The sequence below is a fragment of the Toxotes jaculatrix genome, chromosome 6 (assembly GCF_017976425.1).
Source record: "Toxotes jaculatrix isolate fToxJac2 chromosome 6, fToxJac2.pri, whole genome shotgun sequence".
Taxonomy (NCBI): domain Eukaryota; kingdom Metazoa; phylum Chordata; class Actinopteri; family Toxotidae; genus Toxotes; species Toxotes jaculatrix.
This window is the reverse complement of record NC_054399.1, coordinates 29,370,065-29,382,253: the sequence shown is the minus strand read 5'-3', so window position 1 is coordinate 29,382,253 and position 12,189 is coordinate 29,370,065. Positions and strand designations below refer to the sequence as shown.

Genomic DNA, 12,189 nt, shown 5'->3' with positions numbered 1-12,189 from the left:
TCTTGTGTTTGAAGATGATTACATTAGGAAACCAGGAAACATATATTATGTCTCTTAGCTAGCCAAAGCCAAAGTACTCACTTTGGTCGTGTTCACATCTAACATGTTTGGTGCAGATTAACACTCAGCCACCCACCTTAGAAAAGTGATTCATCTGGTTCAAGTGGTGGTCTAAGGTTTATCAGAGGCTGAATAATGTGATTTTAGTTGAACGCATCATATTAGATTTATCCAGCATGACTTATCATACACATATAGTATCAGTATGTTTTAAAAGGCAAACAGCTGTATGTATTATTGGGGAACTCCTGAAATATATAAAGTATCTAGATACAAGAAGAAGACATCTCTATTTTATTTGCTTTAACTTAAATGTGTCAGGGGGTAATCCCTGTACTCATGTGCTGACAAACATGTTACCATGGTAACCAAATGTTCTTGCATAATTATGTAGTTTTCGCGTCCAGATCACGTTGATAGTTGCCATGATCAGTGGAGGGCAGCTTACCTTCTGCTCTCCCACAGTCTCAGTGCCACAGTCTGCTTTGGTTTCACACCACAAAGAAAACATACCAGGGTGGGATTAAAAAGAGGGACCCAGACCCACATGTTTGGGTGGTGTCAGTCCATTGTTAGGTCCAGACTTTCTCAAACCAAACAAGCCCAACCGCCACGACAAACTACATCAAACATGTTAAGTGTGAAAGCTCCAAATCAGACTCCATGTGTGAACACAGCCTTACAGCCCACCAGCTGCTCTGTTTAAACATTTAGCTGAGTATCCTCCTGTCATGATCCCAGATCTCACTGCCTAAGCCATACCAGGGAGCCCCGTCATTGAAGTGGATCCTTTAGCATATATGCTAAACTTACTTACTTACTTGGACAGTTTGTAGACTGCAAACTATGTGTCGCTAAGGTGTAAAGGTTTGAACCTTGTGTCTGAGCGCTGTCTGTGGAAACTGCAGAGGAAGGGAACAGACGCATCATTATTGAAGGTTCAGCGTCTGAAGGGCAGAGGAAGTTGTGGAAGTGTAGGGGCTTCATAGTCTTCATCTGCAAGAAGTCAAGCCAAGAGGTCGGTGCAAATGTCCATCAGCATCTGTTTGCAACACTCAGGAGAGAATGAAGCATTTTCTCCTAAAAGGCCTAGAAGTGTGCAATAAGATAGACAATCATCATAAAATTGAAAGGTGGAAGTGTAGAAATAAGAAGATTCAGTGACAGCTGCACACTTCAGCCACAGTGTGAGGATTGGTCTACAGTCTCCTGAAAAATACAGTTTCTTCATTGTTATTTTATGATATATAGGTGAAATAGTTACCTACATTCTGTGTATGCGTGTGTGCATGTGTGGATGTGTGCGTGTGAAAGAGAGTTTGAGGACATAAAGTAGAGCTCAGGCAGAACGTCTTTGTTGGCTGCATCCCAGATGAAGGTTGCTCCTCCTCCATCTCTGGTCTCGCTGTCTGCACCAGATCCACCAGGGATGTGACTACACATACATTATTTCAACCGCTGATTTTTCTTTTTTCTTTTTTTTTTTCTTATACTAGCACTTAACATTGTGTTATAAACCCATCCCATGTTGCATTTCAGGATTGTATTCTGAAATATGTGCATTTTTAACATTTTATTTTTCACATTTCTTATCGTCCACTGCAAAACTGCATGATGTATGTCACATTCATAGTCAATATATAATATTAAATAACTGATAAAGACACATGTTTTCTATCTCATACCTAATCTATCTACTGTAAATGAAATATTTGTAGAAATGCAATGATATCTTTATGAAATATATTTGTGTTTTGTGAAATGAGTGGATGTGAATCATGGTGTCAGGTAAGTTACATCTCATGTTTTACGTGTTCTTTCCTCAAAATGAAAGCTCCCAACCACAACTTTAGAGGACACAGGAAGTATTCTGTTCCTTTTAGAGAAGTGATAAGTGGAGGTTAGGGTTATGGGAGAAAGGGTCCAGTGGAGACGCAAGTATAGCATAAGTGTTTTACTGAAGGCTTTGACCTCACATGATCACATTACATTAAATTTGATGTTCCAAAAGCGACAAGTATTCATGTTTCCCTCTGTGTGCGGTTGTCGTGTCACATTAGAAGAGCCTCTGAAACAGTGTTCAGAGCACACTCACACACTTTGCTGAGAGGTAATAGGACAAAGTCTGTTCCACAGTGGTTTTTGATGTGTTCAAGAACCCCCCCTCTTTTACTGCAAGGTCTTTTGATTGACATTCAGTTACATATATAGCTACTACTAACTGTTTTATACAATGTGCAGACAGGTGACAAATAAGAGGAAAAACCTTGGCATTGATTTGCCAAGTCTCTGTATCTCAACTGGAGGGATGAACACCATTCTTCGAAAAGATATTCCCTCATTTGGTGTCTTGATGGTGTTGGCGGAGATGATGGTCACATCATTTTCAGACTCATCAAACCATTCAGTGACAGGATTGACATGTTTCATCACAGGATAAAGGTGGTCCCTCAGAACCACCTTTGTATTGATTTACAGTGACTCCTCCCTGGACCCAAACCATGTCAGCAAAATGCCCCCTGTAACATAATAGAGTCACCTGATCCCCTCAGTGTAGGGGCCAAGCATTCAGGCCTGTACCTTCTCTTGGTGAAAAAGAGCAATGTGTCTGAAAACAAAATTATTCCAACTTTATGGGCAACAGTGTACATGTCACAGAGTCTGACTGGATGTTAAATGCTTAACTGTACCTGCAGTGCACCTGTGTGGAAGCATCTGCATTCCTTATATTTCTCTACTCATTTATTCAGTTTTTTCCTTTAATGTGTCACCTGTCTGTATGGAACATAAAGGACCCTATTTTCATGGCAGCACAATGACCAGCACAACACATGGAAACAAACCATTGCCATAATAATATGAATTATATCAATAACTGAATACCTGATTTAGAAATGTAATCATTGCTGAATATTTAGTATTTAAACAATAACAATAATAATAACAATCATCTATATTTTTGCACTTTACACTCTTTCATGAACCAAAACAACAGATATGCTTGGAAAAGCCCACATACTCTGGGCTCCCAAGACTTACCATGTTGCACCTGTTGCGCTTGTGCAATTAAAATAGGGCCCGCAATGCTTAAATAAAAGATCTGAGCCAGCGAGCACTTACATCAGTCATTTCCCATCATGCATTACAGGATAAAGCTGGTGTTCTTATTGTCAACAACTTCCATCTGTCTCTCAAGACAAGTGGAGAACAGCTGTTTCACCTGGCTCTGAACTGTTGTTAGCATGACACTGCAACAAGCAACTAGCAAGTTGGACAGAAGTCCTATCATCTTGAACAGGACTAATAATTTTTGGTCATTGCCATAAATGATTAGAAACAGTGTCGAAGATCTTTTCTTATATGTGTGAAGTAAACATTACAGTATCAGATTCAGGTTCATTTCGGCAGGAGTAAGGACAGATAGGTGTGCGCAGGCCTAGCGTTAGTGCATCTGAATCACCATGTCTGTGTGTGTGTGTTGTTTGAATGTGTGTGGTGCAGACCTGAACTGTGACACTTTGGCCTCCCTCCCCAGGAGCGCTTCAGATTGAGAACAGCGAGGAGTCAGACCAGGGCAAGTACGAGTGTGTGGCGGTCAACAGCGCCGGGACCCGCTACTCAGCTCCAGCTAACCTTTATGTTCGAGGTAAGATCCCTCTTGACCCCGACCGACCCCTCCCTGCTGACATTCAGGTCGCCGCCTCCAGCAGTAAGGTCCTCTCTCATCACCTCCACCGATGCTCTGCCTCCTGACTGCTAAAAAGGACACCGGCTTCCTGGTTTCACCTGCAGTGGAAACCGAACCTGTTGATGCCTGTCCAGTTTCTGCTCTCACACTGTCATTTCCTGTGCTCTCTGTCTCCCTTTCTGTCTCGTCTTTGTCTCCTGGGGGCTGATTTATGTATTTTGCTCCTCTGCCTTGTTGTTAGTTTGCTTGACCTGCGTAACCTCAGACTCATCAGGGGTGAAAGAGAGTTTGGCTGCGGTTCTGCCTCTTTGTTTTGGGGGAGGTGGAGGTTTGCGTGTGGAGTCTTGCCACAGGGAGAAGCTTACCCTCTCGCGGTTGCACGTCTCCCATGTGGAAGAAGACAAGCAGGAAATTCCCCCGAAAGCGGGCTCCAGTTGTCTGGATGTGCTGCAACAAAAGCCAGCGGGGGTGAAAGCATGCCTCGGGGCCTCTCATAAGTAGGCCTTGTCAACAAACAACTCAATTAGCCTAAACCAATATCAGGTTCTCAAAGGCAATTTTCAAAGCATGGGGGTGATTCAGAGCTGCTTCGGTCTCTTTTTCATTTGACGTTTGCATTGACAATGCTCTTTGATGTAGTTTGCCTTAAAAAATAACGTCAAAGCTTCTGCATTTTAAACACAGTTGCTGTCTAATCTTGCCGTTATACAACATGTTCTACTACTCTGAACATGTTCTCATAAATCAGGACAATCGGCGCACTTAGACCTGGTGTCACAAATCTCTTGTATTCCCTTGTCTTAGTCCTAAAGCATATGAAGCTTCTTACTTAGATAGTCAAAGAATCTTAATTTAAGTATCTTATACCATGACACTTTGTTTTAAATAACCAAAACAAAAACAAAAACATGTTTGACGTAGCTGAATCAAATGGTCCCTGGCAGGGTTAATTGTGCACAGTAGTACAAATGCACAGACACAGAGAGTATTGCAGACAGTTTGGATTTTACTGGTCGGTGATTTAAAGGATGCAGACAGATAGAGAGGGCCTGTTAAAGACAAGTGGTGTGTAGATGGGCCCCTTGAGACCAGTGGCCCTAGTGCAGCTGCATTGGCTGTTTCCGCCCATATTTCAGTACTTATTTGAGAATGCATTTCTGAACAAAAAAAAAAGAACCCACCATTTCTTACAGTGTAGTCATGCTTCACATCCAGTCAGGAGCATAAAAAACATCCAAACATTTTTGTTCTGAAAATATTGATTAAAAAAAAATCTCTATTACAAAGCTATGTGGGAATTGATGCAGTGTCACTCTTACCAGAGTAAGACTGTAACAGACTGAGTGACTCTGCAGCATTCTGTCAGCACGAGCCACAGAAAAACACTCGTCCTATTTTAATTTACAATAAATGTGAAGTTAAAAAAAGAGATAACTGACTCCTCCTGGAGAAGCGGCCTGCGTGTGTGTGTGTGTGTTTGTATGTGTGTCTTTGAGATGCATATGTGCGAGCAGATGTACATTTTTATTTTCTCACCACAGCAGATGTATCAGTTTCCCAATAACAGATCACAGAGTGCTCACACCCGAGATAAAAATTGCCTCTGAGAGCTAAAAAAAAAAAAAAAAGAAAACACTCTCCAAGAATCTCTCAAAACAAACCAAAAAAAAAACAACACAGATTTAAAGATACTTTGTTCGCTGCTTCTTCTCACGGCTGATTTGTTAATGAAAAGTATTGCAGTTGTCAAAAAATGAATATTGTACATCTTTCATCTTCTTTTTTTAACAAGACGAATCCTCCACTAAACCAAACAGAGCCGTAGCCAACAAAGTCAGATTATGAAGTATATGGTTTGTTATTTCTGCTTCTCTTTTCAAGGTTCCTGGCTATGTTGCTTTAACCTTTAACATTTCCAGGTGTGCTGGTAGCTTATGTTTCCATTTTCATCTCACTGCAACATACCATGTCTTTCTTTTCTTTTTTTTTGTTCTTCTGTGTGTTCTATATTTCTCTATGTCATGTTTTTAGTTTGTCTCGTCTTTTCTTTCTCTGTATTTGTTGCATCCAGTCCACGGTCCCTCCTCCTCTCATATGTCAGTTCCATACACTGACTGTATATGTTCATCTCTCAGTGCTTATCCTTCTATCCACACATGAAGACAGCTGCTTTTCATTGTTTCATGTGCTTTTGCTTTGTTTGCGCCTCATCTATTGGACATGTGAGAGAGATTTTTTTTTTTTAGTTTGTGGATGTTGTGTGTCAGAGATTGTGTTTGTGAATGTTGTTGTACATATACAAGACTTTATAGAGAGAACAGACAGATGTCCCTTAGAGGTCCCTTAGTCTGCTATGAAAAGATAAGAGTGATTATATTAAATGCACACCCTGTAGATAGTTGGGTCCAGTGCTCCATGATAACATTTCAGTAAGTAGATAGAGAGATTATGATTGAATGTGTTCTACTTACTGACAAGTCAAAGTCCACATACCAGCTTTACTGCATCTTCCAACAACATCTCACAGCTGTAGAAGCTCCACAGTCCTCTCTCTGTACAGAACTACACTGTAAATTCTGTGAAAATCTCAGTAAGAAAAATGAAATGTGGATGTTCATTCTGCCTGCCATGCCCAAGTTTGTTGCCAGGGTACAATGCAAATGTGAATGTCAGTTAGGATCTCTCTGACCATGGTTTAGCAAAGAAATGCAGTCCTTGGAAGCACAGAGAGGGAGGTTTCAGACGAAGAAGACTACATTTAGAAGACACTGAGCTAATTTGGCTAATTCAGACAGCTGAAGCTGATGCCAATCGTCAGGAGCTGTTGCTGATTCTTACCATAACTCTACCATGAGTTAGCCTGGGAGTAGGACGTCTTACATTTTAGGCTTAAAAGAAGTCATTCTTTGTTTTTGAGAAACCATTGAACTCGCATGACACTAATCTAAGAGCAAAATGGAGACTGAGCCAGTACTAGAGACCAGATTAAAATATCTCAAGCTCCTAAAATAATCAAAGCCCATCCTTTAAAACAATGTTAAGCCAGTGTTTATCCTAAGCAGATATAATATAGGTATAAGGCTGGGTCAAGCAAATATCTTCTCTTTGCTTTGGGTGAGACGAGGACTCAATGGGAGCTTAATGGTAAGTTAGGTCAGGGCTATAGAATGGTTCCATCACAGATAAATGTGTTTATACTCATCAAAATCAGGTTACTGAAAAGAGTTTTTGTAATTGGTGCTGAAGTTCTGGTATCACTTTGTGGATTCCCGGCTCCATTCTCCTGAATAGCCTTAAAAAGAACGTCAGAAAAAAAAAACTGCATAATAACAGACATCTTGAATCATTAATCAGCCTCTCCATGGCTGCATGGAAATGGGAAAATGAGCAGATAAGAGAGTCTTAGTTAAAACAGTCAGACGATTGTAGTCCATCTAAATGGAGTCAGTGCCAGATCACACATCAGTCAGTGGGTAAGTGGACCAACAGGACGGTCTCTGAGGTCTCAGTGTGCTCCTTTAATACAGTATCAACTTATCAAGGGTTCCTCCATAGAAAGGAATGTGAATGTGAAAGGTGAGTGTTTGACTGGTCCTGTCAGGGGCCATGTTTACGTGCTCATTGATTTCAGGGCTCGGTGGCTGAACTCAGCCAAAGTCAATGTGCAGGATAAATGTGGGCAGTAACACGCTGTCCGCTTTGTGTGCTTAATGAAGTCTGCTTGTCAGTGAGCCTGGGCCTCCTTCATGCCGTCTTAATTCACAGGCTCTGGAGGGAAACTAAGGACAGGGAGGAGAAAGTGGGTGTGTGTGATTGTATGTCTGCATCTGTTTTTGTGTGTCTGTTTGTGTGGGTGCCGACTGGATCTACTGGAACAGTGCTGTTTTTTTTTACTGTGAGAGATAGATTAGCACTGATGATCTCATGTGTGTTATTCTGCTTATCAAGGATGGGTTTGCACTGTATTATTTGTGCCATATGATGTGTGTGTGTGTGTGAGTGTGTGTCACTGCACTGCATTGCACTGCACAGGCTATTGTCTCCACTGTGATTTTCTCACTCGTTAATGGATAAGCAGATATTTGCCTGTTTTACTCTCTCTGTTTCTCCTTGTCTTCTTCCTCTCACTCCTTATTTTGCCCCTCTTGTCGTTTTTTTCTTTTTTCTTTTTCACTTTATCTGAAATCCCTCCATCATCATTGCACCCTGCCATCCAAAAACACAATCCAAATCTCACCACTCAGATCAACGGGAAGGTTGGTTTTTTAACTCTTTTCCCTCCTAACACCAAGGCCTGGCGGACTGGAGCCGTGCCGCGCCGGCATCTCGCTGGGCGCCTCAGGCCCGTCCCGGCCTCTCTCTCTCAGGACCCCAACCCCACAGTGCAACCCCTTTGCTTCCCCAACTGCACCCTCCCCACCCTGTTGTTACAGTATATGCTGCCTTGCACCACATCACATATTGCTCCATGCAGCCTGCTCCTATGAAATTTTGTGAAATGAGCATGTGTTAAACACCAGTGATGAGCTTTATGCTCAAAATACACCCATGTCCCAACCAGGATTACACAGAAGATGTAAGACAGACATGGCTTTTTTTTCTTTCTTTTTTTTTTTTTTTTTCAAACTAAAGATTGACCAAACCCCAAAGGTTGCAAAGTCTGTGAAGTAATTTTAGATGTGCATGGTTCTGGTGTAATCCCTTGTTGTTCACAGGCTATAGGCCTTCCTTAATGCAGACTACAGGGAGTTTAAAATGAAGCATCTTGAATAAATATTTGAATTTGGACAACAGCTTTATTGTTAATGTCAGCAGTCAGACGTCAACACAACCGGTGCACCTGTTATATACTGAATATTTACAGTAAAACAACATCTGATGGTATATGATGCATACTGCCTGTTTTATTTATTTATTTTTATTGAAGTGTAGCAGATTTGTACGTATAGGTAATGTATAACATTAAATGCCCTATAAAGAAAATTAACCTTAACTTTGCTACGCCTTAGTATTGGACCAAAATTTAAAGATTTTATATGTTTAAAAAATTACAGAGATAAATGTCACCAGTTGATTACCAAAGGATTGCTGCGATTGGACCACAGACCCTGAGCAGCTGGTCTGTCCCAGCTTGTGGTCCCTCACATCCCTGAAAACCCTGGAGTAAATTTCAAGGAGACATTATTTTGACAAACCCATCACCAGTTCCAGATCGAAACAGCTGATATAGTTCCAGCTAAATGTGGGGACACAGTAACACTTACAGTATAAACATTATAACAGTAGTAAGTCTTGCTCACTAGTACAAGAAGCAGCAGCAGAAGGTTGTGTAGTGTGATATAAGACTCACTGAATTTGGATAGTACTTGACATTTCATGAGGATATGAAAACAGATAAATACAGTCTGGAGATTAAGAGAGGTCTAACGTTACTGTGGCTCAGTGGCAGTTGGAGCACTTGCTGAAATGGGCATGGCTCATCAGTAAAACAGGAAAACAACTGTGTTTGAGAATATCTGGTTACTGATTAAACGTGTTTCCTCTGGGTTCTTTGGCTTACTCTTTAACAGGAGCTAATTTTGCTTTTTTTACCGACCTGGACAAAACCTTTCTTTGTTCTTCACGTTTATTTCTCAGAAAAATAATGCTAATGATGTGTCCAGTGTGTGCTGCTGTCACACACCTGACACCTTTCCTGATGAAGGAACATAATCTTTACATAATTTAGGCCCACTCCATACATGGAGACTGTGCTCACTTCACAAAATTTTGCAAACTGTGTCAGTCTCATGATGTCCTCTCTTGCATGCTGATCATGTTTTTATTGTCTTGGCTAATTCAAAGGCATGGCTCGTCTCAGCTCTCATCTGCTGTCTGACCATCATTACACTGAGCAGCAGGCTCTGAGCTCACACTGCGTTTACCATGCTCTCCTCTTATCTGTGTCTGCTAGAAAAGTAGACTCTCCAAGAGAAGAAAATAGCCTCAAACATGTTTACAGGTTTTTTTTCTTTTTTCTTTTTTTTTTTTTTATTGAGATTCTTACTGCTGGATCATTAATAGGAGAATGTGGTGGAGTGCAGAAATTGAGGGGGAGTGAGCTACTATTGGAGAGAACTGCAGCCCTAACTGAAGTGTTTGTGTCTGATGTGTGGATTTGCAGACTTGTGGGGCAGCTTGTTGATCGGGTTTTATTCTACAGAAGCTGTATGTTTTTGTTGTTTCTTTATGGCTTTACATCAGAGGTCAGACAGCACATAGAGTTCAGTAACAACACTTATCTCTTTTAGGAGAAGAATATGCTATATTCTTGTTAACTCCAACAAGCCATTTGAGTTTAATGCTGACACCAGATAAAGTGGCTTTGATTTTAGAAGCTGCCATAATGGCAGACTTGAAAATTAAAGAATTAATGAAAGTAAAACGCCAGAGGAGACTGTAAAGGAGAGTTAATGGCTAATATTATATATTATATTTTCGGCATAAAATATATTTCTTGCAGCTTTGTGAGTTCTAGACAAGACAGTGTCACACTGTCAAATCCATAAGTAGGAGAAATGATTAGGTTTGTGATTTCTGATGCAGGAAGAACAGGGAACATGTAGCTGCAGAAGTCCGACCATTTAAAGCACATAAGGCAGCACATCTCAGCAGAGGGACAGCAGAAACCTTAGCTAACCCAGGAAGGACATGTGTCTCAGGCTGAAGTGTCATTCGTGAGATGAAGGTGCACCATTTCTACTAACCCAGACTCTCAGCTCACCATGTTTGTCCAGTGATGAATCAAAACTCAGTAGTACAATTCAGAACTGTGTGCAATTCAGAGACTGTCTGAACTAACCAAAGTCCCATCCTCCATATAAACTGCCTCATACTGGCTGAAGGTAAGTGTGCAATGCAATTTATTGACATCATCTCAATGAACAAAACTTTACTTTGTTTAACTAAAGTTATGTGAACTTTACGTAACATAGGGTAACATAACTCAGTTCAGCTTAATTTAACTTAACTCTGCCTAATTTAACTTAATTCAGAGCTTAAAAAAAACAACCAACAAACAAACAAATAAACAAACAAACCAAAAAATAAAACATCTTTCATGCAAGTCCATTGTAAAGTCAATTGCAGCTATTATTTAAAACTCGAAGCTTTTATTTTTCTCCATAAAAGTTACAGTGCACAGTGTAGCATGAAATAAAGGCTCATTCTCCCGTCAGCTTCAGGACCAAAGCTATCGTTCATAAAACAGGCATCAAAAATCCTGAGAAAGTTATTTCACTCTGAAGCAACTTTATTCTTCAGTGAGCTGCAGATTATTCCAGAGTCACACCTCCCTCCTCCCTTTTAAAGATAATTAAAAGGATGAACTCCCTCGGCTTAACAGCGTATGTAGATATGTGCATTTCTCATCACATTTGCCATTTCCATGTTGACTGAAGCTTTGGACAGCATGTGGCCATCTGGATGTCATGTACGGTGGCAAAACCTGCACATCAGCACAGATTTATACCCATAAATTTCTGCTTTACACGCCAAGTTGCTAATAAAAGGCCACCTTATGCTTTGCTGCGCCACGAGCTCAAACTCACCTCTGTCTGACAGGAAGTGAAGAAAAAAAAAATCACATTTCCTGATTTTTGACCACACAATCACAAGGAATCAGGTGCTAATGCTGATGACAGTGTTTGGATGATGGTAAAGGAGCCTTTATAATTCATGGCTAAGGTTTGATTTTTCAATGAAACTGTATGGATTACTCATGTCAGGTACTTAATTCATTTAAACTGAGTTAGCTCCTCTTTGAGGCAACTTGCGCTGATAAGAATGAAGTTGCATCATCTTGCTCCATTCATCTGCCACCACTTGTTTTGAATTCCTAGCATTCGTGGCCTAAATGTTTGCTGTGTCTCTTCGAAATTAGAACTTGAAAGAGGTAACAGGAGATTTGGTCCTGGGTGGTCCAAACATCATTTGTGAACATGAGCCGATCTCTCACTAATCTGTAGACACAAACTCTGCTATGTTCAAGCTGGAGTTGAATATGGTGCTCAATGAGGAAGACTGCAGGGATAGTAAAGGTTTCTGAGATGAAGTTTGTTTTTCTTGACATGACATCAGAAAAGGGTTTTCTGATGTCATGTCAGCATAGAGTAACATCCAGTGGATTTTGTCCAACATGCTGAAACTGTAAGGTCAGCCAAAAAGACCAAAGACATATATATATTTTTTTTCTGTAGCCATGCTGTGAGTTTGGCTGAGATTGACTGAGGTTATGAGTAGCGAGCTCCTGCACAGTGGGATTCATTATCATCCTACTGGAATTACACCTGCATGTCTTTAAAAATTTGTGTAACGTTTTAAGTGTCTGCAGAGGGAGCTTTGTGAATTCTGATAAATGTCCTCAAGCGATGCCACGCGAGTCAGCATTGGTTGGGTCTGAG

At 40.7% G+C, this 12,189-nt stretch overlaps 1 protein-coding gene across 7 annotated transcripts in view; it reads left to right on the top strand.

The window, feature by feature from the left end:
- Positions 1–12,189, top strand: part of ptprfa (protein tyrosine phosphatase receptor type Fa) — a 225,811-nt gene that overhangs the window by 95,727 nt on the left and 117,895 nt on the right. For all 7 annotated transcript variants that reach the window (XM_041039769.1, XM_041039766.1, XM_041039768.1 and 4 more), the window contains exon 6: positions 3,596–3,706. In XM_041039769.1, coding sequence (XP_040895703.1) covers positions 3,596–3,706 — 111 coding nt within the window. The remainder of the gene's footprint in view (positions 1–3,595; positions 3,707–12,189) is intronic.